Raw genomic sequence first — 18959 nt, forward strand, 5'->3', positions numbered from 1 at the left:
CAACTCCTCATATTCTGTGATTCTGTAATTTTGAGCTCATTCAGCCACCAAATCATGCAAGCAACCCCATGTATCCATATTTTGCCCCATGATGGCTGAAGAAACAAAAACCCTGCTTCACTGCTGACATAATTATGCTTTTATCAGGACAAGAGAAAACATGCAAAGTACAGATTGACTTATCCAAGAGCCATACAGGAAAGACAGACCCCAGTGGTCAATTTTTTGGCAGCTCCGAACTGTGAGGGGCTCGGTGGCTGCCCACCTTGCACTTGGACTTCAGGGTTTGCTCTGCTCTTGGATTTCCTGTCCTGGATGATGAATGTCCTCACCCTAAGCCAGTCACAGGGAGCTTTTGTACCCTGTCTGGCTGGAAATCGATGCTGTGCTCCGGCTGATGCAGTTAGCAAGGTCAATAGAAACACAGATTTAAGTGCCAGCAATACCCAAAGGACATTCCTGTCCTCTCTGCACTCCAATAGCTGTACAGACTGGCACCTCGCTGCTCCACAGGGCAAGGTGTGATGTAAAATTGAGAGTCTCAAACAGTTGAGGGTCTCTCTACAAAAAAAGCAAGTAAAAAGAAAATAAAAAATAATGGAAAAAAAAATCAGTGAAATATCATGTGTAAGGGTCCAAAAGATAACATAGTATGTATGAATAACTTAATCTTTCAGTCTGTGTCAACATCAAATTTGCTAATAGACTGCAGCATTAGCAGAGAAAAGTCTGAGACAGACATAACAGAAAACAAAACCCAAACCCATCTGCTTTCCTAATCATAGGCTTTAAAAACGTCTCTGCTAGTTATCCAGCTATTTCAAGAGCTCCACTGTTTAAATCTATATCCAAACAAACACAGAAGTCACAATAAATCTGTCATTCAGTTATTCAGGTCTATGGCTTTAAATGATTAATAGTGATAAGATTCAAGAAAGGCATTCAATGGAAACACTTTCTCTACAGCCTCTAGCACCGGAGATTGAAGCTGTTGGCCAGGCTGAATGGCATCGCCAAGAAGAAGAATGATAAAACGTCCTTTTATTGGCAGAGCTCGGGTTTGGAGCATCCATAACTGAAGCCTGAGCTGCAAACTAAAAGCGTGCCTAAGGACCAACCAACTTGTAAAGGAGAAACTCTACCCTGGCTACAACAAGGTGTGGTGGTGCCTTGTTGGGAAGATGCTGCGGGGATGAGGACACAGAGTGACCGGGTTTACACCGGTCGTGGTGGGATTAGTGTGGCAGACACCTCCACACTGCACAGCACCAGAGCCCTGGGGTATGGCTTGAGGAACGTGGCACAATTCAGATATAAAGGAAAGCCTGTATGTTATTAGGGTTCACATCTATTCTGAGAGGGGTCAGTAATCTTCAACCAAGCAGGCAGGAGATCACAGAATCACAGAATCCCAGACCGTTAGGGATTGGAAGGGACCTCCAAAGCTCATCCAGTCCAATCCCCCTGCCGGAGCAGGAACACCCAGATGAGGTTACACAGGAAGGCGTCCAGGCGGGTTTTGAATGTCTGCAGAGAAGGAGACTCCACAACCTCTCTGGGCAGCCTGGGCCAGGGCTCTGTCACCCTCACTGAGAAGAAGTTTCTTCTCCAATTGAAGTGGAACCTCCTGTGTTCCAGTTTGTGTCCGTTACCCCTTGTCCTATCATTGTTTGTCACCGAGAAGAGCCTGGCTCCATCCTCGTGACACTCACCCTTTAAGTATTTATAAACATGAATGAGGTCTGCCCTCAGTCTCCTCTTCTGCAAACTAAAGAGCCCCAGCTCCCTCAGCCGCTCCTCATAAGGGAGATGCTCCACTCCCTTGATCATCTTTGTAGCCCTACGCTGGACTCTCTCCAGCAGTTCCCTGTCCTTCTTGAACTGAGGGGTAAGATCACCCACATGCCTTGGACTGCACTCAACCATGAATGATTGCTGGAGTATAGTAAGCCTAAACCAGAAGTTACGAGAAATTTGGACAAATCAACGGTGTAAGTGAAGACACAAATAATGTAGAACTATACCAAATTAGGACAAAACGTATCAGCCTTCTACCAATTAGGAAACAAATATTAAAAAAAAAAACAAACCCCAAACCCAACAAACCACCAGCCACCAGTGTAGTAACTACTTCCTCCCCTAGAAATGCATTATCAGTGAGGGTAAGTGAGCCCACATCCCCCACTGATGCAGAAGTCCTTCCCCACGTCCCTTTCTCTGTAGCCATCACCTTTCCCAGTGGTCTCCCACACCAGGGGACAGCAAGGGACCCCCGTCCCTGTGGCAGTGCAGGATGCACCAGCCAAAGCAGCCCTGCCACAGCACCCACAGTCCTGTGGGTAATCACAGCCCAGCTCCTTTCTTTTACCAGCAAGGAACCAAAGCTGGGGAGGGTGAGCAGGTTGTGAAGGGCAATGGCATCACTGGCTCCGAAGCCGGACAAGTCATGAGTTCCCTGTCCCACACCCAACTGCAAAAAGCACACTTACATATTTCATGCCACACATAACATCCAGGCTGGGTGACATAAAGGTTAAAAGCAATTTTGGCTGCAGTAGAGCAGCACATAGATTACAAGAGGAATTTTATTATCAGCGTTCACTGTAGAAGGGCTGCTTTGCAGTGAGGATGCAAGAGATTCCAGAGGAAAGCCAATGATCTTACGTGACTGCTGCCAGCCACTGACACAGCCGCCTGCAGAGCGCGGCCATACCTGGCTATCACCACATCCACACGGGCTACCGGAGCAGAGCTCCTGCTGCACGGGGCCTGGTGCATGCAAATCACCTTATCAGCAATGCTAATTCTCAGTCAAAAGAAGTAACTGAACTTTTCAACAGTCAACATTTGAAGGAGGTCTCAAATAGCACTCGCAGTAAGCAGATAACCATTTTAAATATAGAGGCACTGGAATGGAAGCTCGACAGTGCTGGGTGCCAGCGGTGATCTGGATTATTTGCTTGTTACTAAATACCCCGCAGCATTGCTTCCCAGGTTGTTGAGCTCAAGCGTGACGCAAAGAGCGGCGGAACAACAAACAAGAATTTACAGGGTTTTGTAAGCACTGAAATAATTCAAGGAATAAGGAATGAACCGGCTCAGGGCTGCTGCTGCTCAGGATTGCATCTTTGCAAGAACGAGGACAGTTCACCGTTTAATTCCACGTAAAACCTGACTGAGGGCTTGACAAGCACTGCCAAGTCTCAGCAACAGAACAGCAACATGAGTATAAATAAAGGAAAGAAGGCTGGTGAGCGTGGATTCAATTCAAGGATGCTTTTCCCCTTCTATCAATGCCCGGAAATAATCTGCACCACAGTGTTGCTGAATTCCTCAGGACTTTTAAGAACAATTTCTCTGTGTTTTGTAGTATACACACCTGTAGAGGAGAGGGTGAAAGTCCACACGTGGAAAAACTTGCTACCTCTGACTATCGCAAAGTTTAGAAGGGGGCAGGAAAAAACCCCCCAGAAAAGAGCTCCAGAGCAACGTTAGTTCCACATGGAAGAAAGACTCTCCAGGAGCAAGCCTCCCTCTGCAAAAAAGGCATTAAAAACCAGCTCATAAACTAACGCCTCCAGGCACTAAGCCAGACCAAAGTCAGACCTTAGCAAGGCTTTAAACGTGCGTACCAGGCGTGCTTCTAAGAACTTCTACAGCACGGAAAAAGCAATGGCAAAGAGACAGGAAAACCAGGTAAATCAAAGCCCATAAATGTAGCTATCGACAGCAGATTCACTGTGCAGATACAGGCTACCCCGCTGACCAGGGGCAGGGGAGATGCACAGGAGGACTGCCCAGCGGCCCCAGTGCCCGGCTGGTTTACAGAGCCCAAAGTCCAGTCTGCAGCTCCAGCAGAGCAGCGGTGCTCAAGGCAAAGACAAGCTCAGACGCACCCCTCGCGCTGTAATCACGCCACTACCAGCAGCATAGGCAAAGTCTGACATAAATAAGATTATTTTTTAATTAAAATTAAATACAGTTGAGAGAAATGGCGAACTGACCGTGACTGAGAGCTCCTGATCAGCGCTGTCCCAGCTTGCAGTTATTAGATCCCATGTGCTGACAGCAGATGTGAAATGTCATGGTCTGTTCAGTAAGGGTAAACATCACCTCTTCCAGCTGAAGTTCTTGTCAGGTAAACTGTAAAATGCTGCCTTTTTATCTGGTTTATAATGTAAGCACCTTCCATAACATATTCTTAAGGACAATTCAGCTGCTGGGTCACAGCCCAAGGGCTACACACGTAACTGTCCTGGTGATCCATGGATGGAGCCTGCTATGGGAGCAGGGTCTTTACCAGCAGCGCCTGTACAGCCTTGCTCCCTCAGCACAACCAGAAGTCAAAGGCAATAAAGCACTTGCCTCTCCCCTTCCTTTTCAAGTGCAGAGCGTTCCCTTTCTACCATTGCAAGCTTCTTAGGACCGTTGGGTTTCACTGGTGTTCTTAAGAGAAAAACCAAATGGCAAAACCCAAAAGAAACCAACCAACCTTTCATTTTTTAAGCCAAATTTTGTTTCCAGTTTCAAAGCACTTCCCACCTACTGCTTTCATCCAGTCTCAGAAAAACCTACCACACCACATCGAAGCAGCCCCTAGCCTAGGAGAGGGCAACCAGCCACTTCCTCCTCCCTACAGCCCCACACCTACACGTTGCTGTGCCTACAGAACCGTGCTCAAGGACACGCACACCTCGTCCCATCTCCCCAGGTGACCGTTTTCTGCCTTGTCGAGGGGGCAGCTCCTTGTTCTAGTCAAGCTGCAGCAGAGGAAGAGGGACAGAAAAATTTGGAGGAACTGAGACACTGTCCTGAAAAAAGCTGTAGGAGTTTGCAAACAGATGTAGGGCTAAGTAGCTCCCTCAAGAATGGTTCATGTGGTAGGAAGTAGAAGAGAAATACACACTGTTCTTTGGGCTTGCTGCCACAGAGACCAAATCTACGCATTTTGAATCATCCCATAGGAGTCACCTGGTCAGCTTCTGACGTCTCCTTGTGACCGTTCTCCAGATGGGCTCCTGACTGAGGGCCCTGCACCACCTTCACTCCAGGTTGCCCGCAACACAAAGGTGCTCACACCAGCTTTTCCACTTCAACACTACTCTGTCCAGTAAGCTGATAAAGCAGTAATGCTCGCTTATAATCTGTAAGCCAACTGTGTTTTCAACAGAAATGGCTGCTGTAGCCCTCATGCTTTCATAGCCATACCATTACACAAGATTCTCCTCAATGCAGGCCATGGGCACTGGGACAGGAGACTTTTGGGGTCTCCTCCCAGGGCACTGCATGCCCAGCAGCAGCAGCACTTCTAGGGCAGACTGCAGGGCACCTTCTGATGCTCCCGTGAGCACCCTGCATTAGGGAGCTTGGGCAAGCAGGGCTGCCACATCACAGTAACAGCTCTGTATCCTTCATCCTACAAAGCAACAAAAACACCCCACACCAGTAGCTTTTGCTGGCCATGTTTTTATTCATTTTTTGTTTTTTTTTTTTAACAGGGGAGCCAATGATACATCCAGTATTTCAAAAAATCAGAAGGTAAACCAAAATTTTCAGAAGACTGAGATGCTACATGCTATATTTAACCTAATTTTATTCATGCTTGCTTTGGAAGGGGGGTTGGGAGCGGGACAGGAATCATTCAGTAAAAACATACAGTAAAAACAAAATGTCTCACCATATAGAACTTGAACCTACAGTAATGTTGTACCTTAATTATTTCCATGCACACAACTAACATTACAAAATCTTTAAAAAATGAACACAATTAAGACTTCTAGGAGCATCCGATAATAAAGCAATTCCTAATTTCTTTTGTAGAGATCAAGCACCTCCAATTACAAATTCCTATACACAGTGAGTGCTTCACTTGAAATGAAACTAGAAAATAAAAATAACCATGTATTGGATAGCCTCAGAATAAGCCGATGTTAATATATCCAGCTATGTAGGCAATAAAACCATAGTGCTAAACAAAACTTTTATCTGAAAAGTAACTCAAAAAAAAAAAACGTTAAAGTTGACTTTCTATAATTACAGAAATATACTTATTTGCTAAAATAAATAAAAGTGCTGCATATTAAACACTTCACTATAAAGAATGCATACCAGAACATTTATAAATACCGAATGATTTTTCCGTAAGAACAGCTACTGCAATAATGCTGGCTAAATAGAAGTGCATAATGAGAAGCACTACGGGTGGTTAATGTTTTGCCACATACTGCTGTTACCTTGAGGTAGATAACACATGCGTACCAAATTCTGCATTCGTTTCAGTTGCTGCTGGTATCATGTGTTTAAGAAATGTGTACAGTATGAAAAACTCTAAAATACGCATGAACCAAAGGAAAAAAAAAAACAAAAATGGTTTGGGAAAAATAGATATTTTCATGCAATTATGTACAGTCTCACTGTGTAAATTTCAAGGCAAGGTTCTTTTTCTGCAAAACATGGACACTGTTTTACTGAGAGAATGGTTGTTTTTTTTTACTTGGTTTAGTGCATTTTTTTATTACCTCCTGCATTTTGCATTATTTTGCTCTATTCTTTAATTTTGTGTGCAAACGACATGCCAGTTTAAAAAACAAAAACTAACCCATGTATAGAAAGTAATTCTGGATTGTAAAAACAATGGTAAACAGAAAACTAATGAAATCCATACCAAAATTACACCATCTGATTCAAGTAAAAAAATTACTTACGCTAGGAATAAAAAAAAGACCAACACATTTCATGACTATAAAAGAAATGTCTGCCGAGTGTTTCAATTCAGGTGTTTCAGAATGCTGCTGTATGTTTTGTGGGGGATCTGGGGAGATGATTTCATAGCAGAAGGCGTTAACGTGGCCTGTATCGATTTCAGTGGCGAACCAACAGGGCTGTGGAACTGAGGAATACCTATAGCCTCAAGCTGCTTGTTGAAGAGGAGTTCTCCACTGTTACTCAGAAAGCTCTCTTCTCTCTCCTTCTCCCCAAGCTTCCCCTCTTCTACTGGCTCAGGTTCTAGCATTTCAGCATCTTCTTTCTTACTAAAAAATTTGTCCAAATAACTGGTGTAAGTATTTTCTTTCTCAGCTTGTTCATCTTTCCTCACTTCGCAACAAAACTGGTCTATGAGGAAGCACTCCTCCCCACTACTCACAAACTGACTGTCCCAAGAAGTTTGGTACAGAGCCTCCAACTGCGCCAAATTTGCCATTCCTTTCTCCTGCTTCTCTCTGCTTACTGACTTTGATATTATTCCTTTCAACTCTATTTGAGACACGGAGCTATTCAAGTCATTTAATTTATCAACATCAGTAGACTCGTGTTGTAAACTAAGCTGAATGGTTTCTGCTATAAACGAATCAAAGTCAAATCCTTGATTCTTCTCCCTTTCTCTTTCAACAAGTTGCTGTGATGCTTCCTCGAGTGCTATCTGAGCTTTCACCAACCCATTCTTTTCACATTTAGACTTGCCTTTCTTATCAGACTTTTCTTTGCTCTGTTCCTTCCAGTTTGAAAGATCTATAATAAGCTTGGGCTCATAGTAATGGTTAACTTCACTGTCTCGCCAAACTAAATTATCTAGGTATGAAGACGACCTCATTTTGTAATTACAAGTGTGACTACATTCCAGATCACAGTACTTGTTTTCATGGTGATCTGAATACTGCCAGCAAGGCTCAGTAGAGAAGTGGACGTCAAAGGCAGGATCCTCCAGGTACTTTTCACGATCTCCATCCAAATATTTGCGAGGATCTACTTGCACTTCTTCCTCGTCAGTAACGTCAGAAAGAGCCCTTGGATCACGCTGAACTTCATCAGCTTCGTAGTTATTATGAATAGGCCAGTCATGGTCTGAAAACTGACTTTCATGGTATCTGTAAAACAATTTTCTCAGTGTTAGCAGCTAAAAAACAGTCTCCTAGCTCCCAAGACACAGACAGTTAAGTTACCCTTACAGAGTAACAACAATTCAACACAGATAAAGTTTTTCCTCAGCCCAACTGGGTACCACTTTCAGGTTTTTATTTTAATCTGGCATAAAGCAAGCCTCATGTGGACATCTGAAAGATTTAAGTCCAGAATTACGTACAATAGCTCACTCCATTGACAGAACTCTTCCTTCAAGTGTGTTTAACTGACTTGAAATGACTACTGTAAGACTCTTTACTATTATATGTGCTAAGTATTGGACAAGACAATCGTACTTAAAACTCCATTTGAGGTTTTGGGGTTTTTTTTTGAGAAATATTTCTTTTCGGAAAAAGTAATGGAGAGATTAACTTTAGATTCTCGAGTCCTGAGTGCACCTCAGGAATATCCAAGTCAGCCTAATGAATTATAAACCCAGTGACAGAGTTTATTCTCTGGTCAACTTCACAGAAAGAAACAAACAGAAAAGGAAATAATGCCCATGAAGCAACACTACTTCAAAGCACACAACTGTTCAGTTATGTTACGTGCCACAGTAAGTGATAAATTTACCTTTCCCAATTATAAATATGGCTGTGACTTTCATCCATCAGCAGAATATCATCAACCTCGTCTTCAATGTGAAAAGGATGAGTTGAAATAGGCTCATCCGTTGGAAAAGAATAAATGCTCATGTAAGGATGGGACAAAGCTTCTTCTGCTGTCAATCGATCCATGGGACTAAATGTCAAAATTTGCTCCAGAAAGTCCAGCGCTGCAGAGAAAAAGTAATCATTAAATAGGAGAAAAATGACATTTCAGACATCTAGAATTTAAGATTCAGGTGCAGTGCCTTTCTCTAGAGGTGTGCATTTGCTTATGAAGTAGCCATCCAGGAAGTATCAGCTACTGATGGTGTACTGCCAAATGTGCTTTTTGTAGCCATGGGAAAGCTAGAAGAGTAGAGGTCAAATCTAAGATCTAATTTAACTTAGAGCAGGAAAGAATACTAAGAGACAGAATGCTTCAAGGCATATCAGTATCTACCAACAGCTACCAGGAAACATTGCTGTCGGGTTGTTTGGAGGACTGTCTTTTCAAAGAAGGTTGTTTTATACTGACTCTGTTCCAATGTTCCCTTAAATTTAGAAGGCTGGTGTCTCAAAATAGAGCAATTCCAGTGCAAACGAGTCCAGCAGAGATTCACAATTCTACTCGGAAGATGACCAAGCAGCTATCATGGAAGCAGACTTATTTTATTACAGCACAATCACACACATGCACTGTGAAGTTGTTCACTATTTTATGATTGTGACATACAGGAAATATGTTTCCTGCATTACTTACCTTCAGGACTGATGCCTGGAAGCAACTGAGTTAAAGGTTTGTGTGGCTCAGTCATATCGTTTCTAATGTAAACTGGAATTACATTGAGAAGCTCCTGACGGTCCTCCTCGTGTACAACAGGAATTGATTCTAGGATCAACTGCATCTGTTCAAGTTCATGCGCACCTAAGCACCAAGAGAAAATACAAACTGCCACGTCAACTTCAAACACTTCTGATCCCTGTATATGAACGGGGTGTCAAAACTGTGTGCTCTGGGCAGCTATCTTTGGTAGAAGACACTTATCTCCTACAACAGAGGAAAGGCTGAGGTTCTACATTCGAATTATAATAAATCTGAAGAGCTCTCAAATGCTGTAGCATATGAAGATCTACAGGGTTGCTACGCATAGAAAAAGCGACCCAACCGTAAGCTTTCGCAAGGATGTTTTCAGGACGGATGAGGTACTCCACAGCAACACCCTATCCTTTGGTTATATACCATGTACTGCAACCCTTCCCTTTCAACTGATCCACCCAATTCATTCAATATTAGACCTCACTTTGAATTGCATGTCCCTTATTAATAAAAACAGTACTGGTTTAGCTCAGCAAGAGATCTTACAGGCCACAACCACTTGTATTAATATTGTACTCTGAAACTCTGCATTACTCTCAGGTGCAAGGCAAAAATCACCTGCCAGTTCAGCAGTGTAATCTTGTTAAAGATAAAATACTGTATTATGATTGACACTATAGTACACGTCCAGTAATATCTGATGTTTCCCCGGGTAAGAACTGTAAGGACCTATACAGCAGGTCAATTTTGATTAATGAACAGCATCTTTATTCAGCACCAGTATAGCTGGAGTACCCAGAAATACCTCTTGTCTACCTCAATTTATTGTTCAGCTCCAAGACGCATGCAGCACCCTAGAGATTCAACTAGCAGATGACACTGTATTAGATTATTTGCATGACAGTGCTCCCCTCCTTCACCAAGCAGCTCCGGGCAATCATCACCAATACTGATGCATGCAACATTAAATACAAGATTAAATGGGGCCAGGAAGACTGTATCATCTCAAAATCTATGCACTAGCTGTTGACTTCAGCAGTTTGTATGGCAATCTGCACTGGAAAGAAAAGCTTAAGCAAAGTCACTACAGAAAATTTGATGGAGATCTCATTCCCCAAGTGAATCAGTATTGCCTCACGTTAACTTATTTGCTGGAAAACAGATTCTACTGTATCCATCCTAAAAATTAATCGCCTTGCTTTCCACTACAAGTGAAACGAGCATTTTAAAAATACTCATTTAGAAGAAAGAATTACAAGAGTTGTTTGGAACAGCTACTGAACTCCTCTGCCTCATCTCAGATACTCTAATTTTAATCTGCATTCTTCCTTCCCATTCCCATCAGCTTTCCAAGCAGCAGGATTCCTGAGGGATGGATGGTTCAGAAGTAGGCAGGAATTTGCAAATTAACTAAACCAAGCCCTTCAAAGAAATTTCCAAGATAATTTTATTCAGTCTCAGGACAGGCTATCACGTATCTTCAACCCTCTTCCCTTTCCAAATGCATGACATTAAGTCCACTCCTCTTTAGAGCACAAAGCTATGGCAGTGCTAAGCTTTCAAAGGAAAGCATTCACACTTCAAAACACTTTTCTGGGTATCTACACAATGCAATTGGGCTTGTTTATGTGCCTCACAAACTTAGGATTTTGGTTACAGAGTTTGAAAAAAAAAAATCTAACTCACTGCAGAGTTATTAGACCAACAACAACTTTTGGCAAATACAATTGCTACTTGAAAAAAAAAGCCAAATTGTTGGCAGTTGCAATCAATCTAAGCTGAATGCTGAAATCCTCAGACTTCCTCCCACTATTTCACTATTTTCCAGTAGAAATGCTTGACGCAATGGAAACCTAATAAATCTCTTATCAGCCGAGTACGTTACTCCAGTAGTTAGTAACTCAGAGTTAGCAACTCTTAACTGCACGTTAAGAAAAGCCTCTCTGCATATTAATCGTTGATTTCTATAAGATAATGGTTTCAAGGTGACAGTATTCCATTAGCAGTACTTAATGGAAAAAAGCTCTCCACTTCACTACCCCAACGCACAAAGAATTACTCAGAGGTGTGCTTTTAGTCCACAGGTAGCTAAAGGAATGTGAACTTTGAAATGCAAACTCGGTTCTCAGAGGTTTTATCTGTATTATTCCAGTGATTTAGACCAACAGGAGCAAATCCAAGAGCAAGCCTGAGTAAGACGGCTGCTGCTGAGGCCCCAGGGTGCACACAAAAGCAGCATTTTGGGGGTTTACTCTAGACTGGCTCATCTGCTCCCACCAACTGAATGCCTGTCAGCAGGTGGAGCACATCGCATGATCTACAGTGCAAGTGACAGTTTAACTGTATCTAAAAAGACTCTGCTTTGTGCACTGTGCTAGATCAGCAGTGGGGTACAGGGCACAAAGATCCTAACCAAAGCACTAATGTAGATGCAACCAATGAGACCAGAGCATTTCTTCTCATTTCAGCAGAAACATTTGAGGGTTACGCATTTCCTTGGTGTGCCACGCTAAGTTTCAAATCTTAAGAGTCACTTCTGTATCACTGAAACAAAGGTCAGGTCAGAACAGCCTGCAGATGACAAATAAAACCCAAAACCAACCCCAGGAATCTGGAGGCTACTCTCTCAATCTCAAATACAAAGAAACAAGAAGTGATTTGGCTGACTACATTTAAAAAAAAAGACCTTTTCTTCATCTTTTCATCTATTCATCTTTATGAATATGATACTCAGGACACTCATAATCCTCAAATAGTCCCTGGATACATCAATTCACTAACACATCTGTATTTAGAACACTTCCTAGGCATCCCATAAATTTAGCTTAACCTACTTACAGATTTACTATATATGAGCACCACATTAAATTGTGATACTTATCTAAATACACACTGGTATGAATAACAAAAATGGAAACGTTTTCTGCTTTACAAATATATCAATTTATAGTTTGTTTATATAGTTGCATCATAATATAGCATATCCTAACAATCAACGGCTATTGATATGAGCCCTGAGAAGCAACCTTTCTTTAGGAAGATAATTAAGCAGCACCCCTCCTTTTAGGTATTTTTATTCTACTCACCTGCAAAGAGGGTTTTCCCAGTCAGCATTTCAGCAAAGATGCAACCTGCAGCCCACATGTCAATGGCTTTAGTGTAGTTGTTAGGAGAAAGCAAGAGACGGGGCGATCTGTACCATTTAGTAACCAATCCTTCCGAAAGATGACCCTAATGACGTTAATTAAAAAGAAAGAAAACAGCTTACTTAGATTTATAAGAGGTAGACTTTTTTAAATTACTTGTTTCTTTAATGCACTACTACAAGATCTTTTGGTCTCGAGGTCCTAGGGATAGTACCACGTGCCCCTTACTAAGTCTCTCTACCTTTTAAAATGGAACAGCAATAATATGGAAGTATTATACTATTTATTAGTCAAATGAGGTACTGCAGCAAAACTTTCTTATTACCAGATGCCAAATAACGCAGCGATGATTATGAACTCTCTTGTGAAACACCATCTAAACCAGGAAGACAGTATCTCTCAATTAATCCCAGGAAGTAGCCATACTTGCATACTATGGATGCACCACTTGTAAACTTAAATAAGGCTTCTATATTTGTGCCTCTAATTTTGCTCTTAAGTTCTGTATTCGCTGTTAAAAATTTGCTTTTCTGAACGCATCTAGACAAAACATGTTATGCAGAGACCTGTTTTACTCTATCTGAAAGCATTCCAGTTCTACCGTGTGATCCCCAGCGTGATATCCCACCTGCTAACAAGGCCCTCCACAGCCTGTCTACCTCTGCAAAAGGGAGAAAGATGCTATTTTAAGAAGGCACAGTTGTCAGCGCACCACTTAAATATTCCCATTCTTCACATACCTTGTGGGAATAATGAGGATCCATGATTCGTGCAAGACCAAAGTCACCAATCTTCAGCACCAAGTCTTCAGTATTAATGAAAAGATTAGCTGGTTTGAGATCTCTATGCAGAACGTTTGCAGAGTGAATATACTTGAGCCCACGTAGCAGCTGGTACATGAAAAGTCTGGCATGATCTTCCAGTAAAGGGCCTTGCTCCAGCAGATTAGCCAGATCTGTCTCCATGTATTCCTGGACAATGTAAACACAGTTCAATTCTGTAAGGGAGCCCACATCATCTGTTAAGTGGCTTCCGCTAGGACCAAGAATTTCAAATACTTTGACAATGTTATCGTGGTCAAGTCTTCTAATAATTTTGATCTCGCGTAGAGCATGTTTAACACTCTGGGGATCTGTAAGGACAATCTTCTTGACAGCCACTCTTTTGTCACAGTCATTATCGACAGCAGAAAAAACTAAGCCATTTCCACCACAGCCCAGTGGTTTTAAGTCCATATACCGAGAGCCCAGATCAAAACCATGAATGTTCATGAGACTTTCAAATTTTTCTGCCATTTTTAAATTCTTTACTTTTATTTTTCCTCAAACTACTAAGCTTCTGTAAACACACGGAGACACTTCCACTGGTATCTGAAGGAAAGGTCTTGCAGAAAGGGAGAAGAAACACTTGGCTTTGACTGCAAGATGGTTTCTTGACACTCTCATTTCATTGTGAGCCAGCCAGGCCTGTTGTGTCCCCTTGAATTTTGAGCCTGTAAGCTCTAGAACTCAAACCAAGCATAAGATAGAAAGATTGCAGCATTCATAGTTCAAGAAAGGTGCAGCATTTCTGCAGACATTAAAGAAAATACTCACAAGAAACTCAAACGGAATGAAATGACATACTATGCACTCAGCTCTACCGTGCTAAACTGGTTAACATTTAACAAAAATGTGAATAAATATGCACATAATAGGCTTCTATTAACATCCTCCTCCTCACAGTGCAGATACATTCAGTGTTGGACTGGTCCTGAGCAGCGTCATTCTATGGTGCTGGTAAGCACTATTTTCTTCTTCTTCCTCCTCCTCCTTTTTCTCTCCTTTGTTTACAGTCTAGTTAAACAGGAAACCGGCAGCTCTTGATTTACAAAAGATGCCTTCTGTTAATGATCAGGTGGCTCCAGCTCACCACAATCACAATCAAAGCTACCATCCATTTTACTCCGTGACAACCTGAAAAGGAGAGAAAAAACACATCGGTATTTCAGCACATACAGAACATTCCTCCTCCCCCAGCTCCTGCAGTTGTCCTCAATATATAAAAACTTATTTAGTGTCCAGTTACAAAGTACGAAACCATGACAAAAACTGAACTAGAAATTACATACACTCTTTATACTTGTGGAGGAAAGCTGACAAAAATCACCATCATTTCTAATCATATGTTAGGAAAGTTTCAGACATAACCTACTGAGAATGTAAGGCGCACAATTAAAAATCCTACTGAATCTTCATAAATAAGGAAGTATCACAGAAACAATATCATCCTCCACCTCAGTCACTAAATTTTGGAGCAATTCTTTCGACTAAACTTCTACTCAACGACAAAACCAGGGTTTTTAAGTATTTCACTGTAAGAGATAACAGAGTACTTTTCACATGGAAAGGGGAAGGGTTTGTGCATTCCCAGTATTTACTGATTTTCCAGAATATACAGCACATATCCAATGCCACTTACAAAGCTTAAATCCCTGTGACTTTTATTAAAATTGACTAACACCTCCAATCATAATTTTGCCTCTACAGATTCACTGTTAACAGCGATCACAGGAGCAATCCCTACATATTAGACAAATATTATTACTTTATCCATTACTTCTACACTTATCCAACCTAGATGACAGAGAAAAAACCAACAGGGAGTACATTTCACACCGTAACTGATATATTCTAGAACTGTTTCCCCTAACACATGGGCACTTTCAGACAATTTAATTTTTAATAGTCTAATGAACGCAACTACTATTTATGAAAAGAAAAGTGGTAATTTTCTCAGCAAGTCTCCCTGTCTGCAGCAGCTGAATGCAGTCATAAAGACCACGTGCTGCATTTTTGCACAACATCCTCATTGCTTTTTAAAGCTCAAAGATGCCACAAAGAGTCAAGAGTGTAGGTTACACAGCGTGGTAAAGTTTGGGCAATTCCGTTACAAATCACTTGTATGTTCTTCCTCAACAACTAAAGGTCACATCAAACTACTAAATGCCTTCTCTTCGATCTTAGATCAGACATTTAAGCTCTCTAAATAAATGTACAGCTCTCCAAACTATCACAACACTTTAGAATTAATCGCACAAGTGTTTTCCCTTAAAACTGTGCTAGCACTTCGGTGGGAAAACCATGACCAAGCAAAACAAGTCTCCTCACTCCTAACAGGGCAGCAAGAATGGCTGACAAATTATTAACATATTTGAAATAACGGCCTCAGTTCACTAATCATAATTACATGCAGAAAAAAAGAAATAAAGAAAGGCACACAGGCAAACAAACCCAAAACTGTTTCAACACATTTCAATATTACTATTCCTTAGGCTCAAGCCTGACTGCCAGCAGGACACACAGCCCCAGTGCCCTGGCTCACTCTCTCCTGCCATGCACCAACAGCCACGCGACAAACATGGGAAAGAAGGAGGAGACACATGCCATCTTCGGCTGGGTTTTTATTTAAGTAAAGACAACCAGAAGTAGTACTTCTGAACTGAAAAGCATTGAGCTGCCCTTCACTGATGTGGTATAATACACTGCCAGAAGGGTGATCTTCAGAGCTTTTTTACTCATCACGTATAACTATTGCCTTGAGATTTCTTTCTTCGCATACTGCCCAGAGTCCTAATTTGAGACAGCATTTTACAAAGGTTATTATAACCTTGTACAAATATAATGACAAACACTGCTACTTTTCCCAAAACTATCTGGAATTTGTGTCAGTATTAAGACATCAGCGTGAGGACTCTTCATGTAATACCCAGGAATTTACTCAAAGAGCAAATATAAAATTTATCCTAGAGTTAGTTGGGATAGCATCAGTGATTACCCAGCTCTTTATTCACACTTAGAAAAACCAGGAGCCTAGCCTCTTGATTTTTAACCTAAAAATACCTTCATTCACATGTACCACTTTCAGGCTCACTCATTCTCACCTGCTGCCTGTAAAAAAGTTTACATCACTTCATATCATTTTCCTTTCATTCCTCACCCCCTGCCTCCCCAAAAAATTGTTATGGAAGTTTATTTCGTAGCTTATACTAACAGTAAATTCCATATTAAGTCAAGGTCCAAAGCCTCTGTTTCAAGACCCTGCAGTATTTTATATCCTCAGGACCATCTAAACCCAGTTGTATTCTTCCCCATAATTATGCTTATTGTTTCACACTGCTGATGTCTTCAGCATGCAGCCACACCGAATCAGTTTGCACCAGCTGGGTGACATATCTGGAACCTCTCTTATAGCTAGATCCATTAAACAGCACAGGAACAGACTCAGAAACACGGCCATCAGTAGCAAGGAGTAAGATCTGCTGATCTCTTCACTGTAACTTAGATCTTACACCTTATTGCCATGACTCAATGTAGGCAGCAGCAGAACCACACCATGAGACCAGTAAATTTTCATTCTGTACCTCTAAAGTGACACATTTTCAGTCACCAGTTTATGGTCTATTTCTCCGTATTTGAGAGTGATCTTTCGTTTGCTGCACTGAAAGTTCTACTTTGGAAACATAACGGACAACAATGCGACAGCAGGTTCACATATCCTTGTCTAAGCAACAACCACCACCCTTCTAAACTAACCCTACACATTAACTACACTTAACTCCTCTTTCACATGAAAGATGTACTTCTTCCACCACGCCAGTTTGATCTCTCACCTAGAGCAGCCCTTTCCTCACACGCTGCAGCCCCTACGCTGCCATTGCCTGCGAGCTGGCCCCTTCGCCACGGCTGCAGCCCCAGAAATCGTCCATGCCAAGCAGCTGAAGCGGTTTCCTCATCCACCAGTTAATAGCAAACAGACATTTAAGACAAACAGTCCTGCAGACCAGCAGCAGATAGGAGGGATGGAAAACGAGTTAACCCCAAGCTTTCCTTCACTCTAAGATAGTGAAATCAAGGCTTTTCTCAAGCAAAAATGAGCTCAAAAGAACCAATTTTCTTCTTTGCATCTTATAGTAGGTTTGAGCTTTGGAAAACAACCAGGCAGGTTTTTGAAAACACTGATACTTACAAAGAGTGACATCAACACCCATTAAGTTTTATACATGTTCAGTTTCAATGAAAGTCGTAACCATCGGTCCAACCATCTGTCTTGAAAATACACACTACAGACACAAAAACGACAAATTCTGTCATTTAGAGCAGTGTAACATGCTCGAAGCACTCGAAACACATGACGGACTATAGTACAAAAAAGGGATGTTTGTGCTGAACAGACTGTTCACACAGACACTGTTTCCATTTACACTGCTCACCTTTCTAAGACAAACTTCCTTTTTAAGTGGCACTTCTATTCCTTCCTTCCACAAAGTTTAAAAGAGGGAAGAACAAAGATACTAGTTTCTTAAGTGGTTTACAACTATGCTTTAAAAACAGAGCAGCTCCCAAGAGAAAGTAACAGAAGTGACCCACAGAAGGGCTGTTGTCTTTGAAATTGCTCCCAGTGCTGGCAGACATCAACACACACCACCAGCTTCATGCATTATGCAGGCAGCCCCTTCAACTCCTGCACGTGGATTTATCACAGTTTTCAGGAAACAGGATGTACACTGAAACACAGTCAAGTACGAGACGTTTACTTTTCAGAAATACAAATAAGACAGAAAGATACCAGTTAATTTGATCATACAGACCACATTATGATCAAACCATTACTCACGAGAGAAAGACCAAGAATGACTAATGACATATTATACAACCTGCTAAGTGCTATCCCTTTGACTATAAAAATACGGGGTAGAGAAGTCTTTTTTTTTTTTTTAGATCAGCCACGTTGCAGTCAGTAGGCAGAGTGAGTCACCCTCCAACTCACGAAACCGTAGCTTTTCTAAAGCCTCCTACTTGCTCCCCACACTGTTTAGGGAACTATGTGCTGGCAGTCAGCAAATGTTACTATTAGTTTATAAATCTTCTGAAGGATCTGTAAAAGCACACAAAAAATCCACTGCATTTTTCCGTATCATAAACAAAAATGGTTAGGTGCTCCTTTCGGATAATTCAATAAATGCATCACTGAAGCAGCCTACCCTCAGCTAACCACAGCCTCCTGCACCTCGGCAGATCTGCTACAGTCTGCTTGCTGTTCCACTGAACAGTTACCCAAGAATGAACGAGAGATAACAACTGCACAACCAAGGGCTGAGCCTCAGCAAGAGGTTGAAATGGAAGTTCCCAGTTTAGCTTTACAGCACAAATTTTCTGAACCCGATTACCAAACTAAAATCTACTTCTATTTTAAGCCACTGCTTTGTAACTGGTTTATAAACACATGATGCTATCACAGCATTATTTTTATACACACACACGAGTGTGTACGTATATACACACACACACAAAAGCTTGTTGGCAACAGCACTTTTATCAACGTTTGCACGGGCCGTATGACAACACAGCAACCACCGTCTCTTTTTCCATGACACAATTAACTTCACCATTGTCAGGCTGATCCAAAATGGCACTGCATCAGCCAGAGAAAGCAATACTCATTGTGCAGAAGCCAAATCTCCACACCCTG

The 18959-nt window shown here is 41.7% G+C and overlaps 1 protein-coding gene across 1 annotated transcript; it reads right to left on the reverse strand.

The window, feature by feature from the left end:
* Positions 1 to 5450: 5450 nt before the first annotated feature.
* Positions 5451 to 14406, reverse strand: MAPK6 (mitogen-activated protein kinase 6). The gene is made up of 5 exons (XM_010182835.1): positions 13190 to 14406; positions 12390 to 12534; positions 9247 to 9411; positions 8473 to 8674; positions 5451 to 7865 (listed from the first exon to the last, which is right to left on the reverse strand). The coding sequence occupies exons 1-5, from the start codon at positions 13742 to 13744 to the stop codon at positions 6767 to 6769; spliced, it is 2166 nt and encodes a 721-aa protein (XP_010181137.1). The 5' UTR covers positions 13745 to 14406; the 3' UTR covers positions 5451 to 6766.
* Between the last annotated feature and the right edge of the window lie 4553 nt (positions 14407 to 18959).

The sequence above is a fragment of the Mesitornis unicolor genome, unplaced genomic scaffold (genome assembly GCF_000695765.1).
Source record: "Mesitornis unicolor isolate BGI_N332 unplaced genomic scaffold, ASM69576v1 scaffold16624, whole genome shotgun sequence".
Classification (NCBI taxonomy): Eukaryota; Metazoa; Chordata; class Aves; order Mesitornithiformes; family Mesitornithidae; genus Mesitornis; species Mesitornis unicolor.

Coding starts and splice junctions, on each gene's coding strand:
- MAPK6 (XM_010182835.1), bottom strand. CDS start 13,744: ATGGCAGAAAAATTTGAAAGTCTCATGAACATTCATGGTTTTGATCTG. Junction 12,535..13,189: donor ATCCTCATTATTCCCACAAG/GTATGTGAAGAA, acceptor TAACGTCATTAG/GGTCATCTTTCGGAAGGATT. Junction 8,675..9,246: donor TCCAGGCATCAGTCCTGAAG/GTAAGTAATGCA, acceptor TTTTCTCTGCAG/CGCTGGACTTTCTGGAGCAA.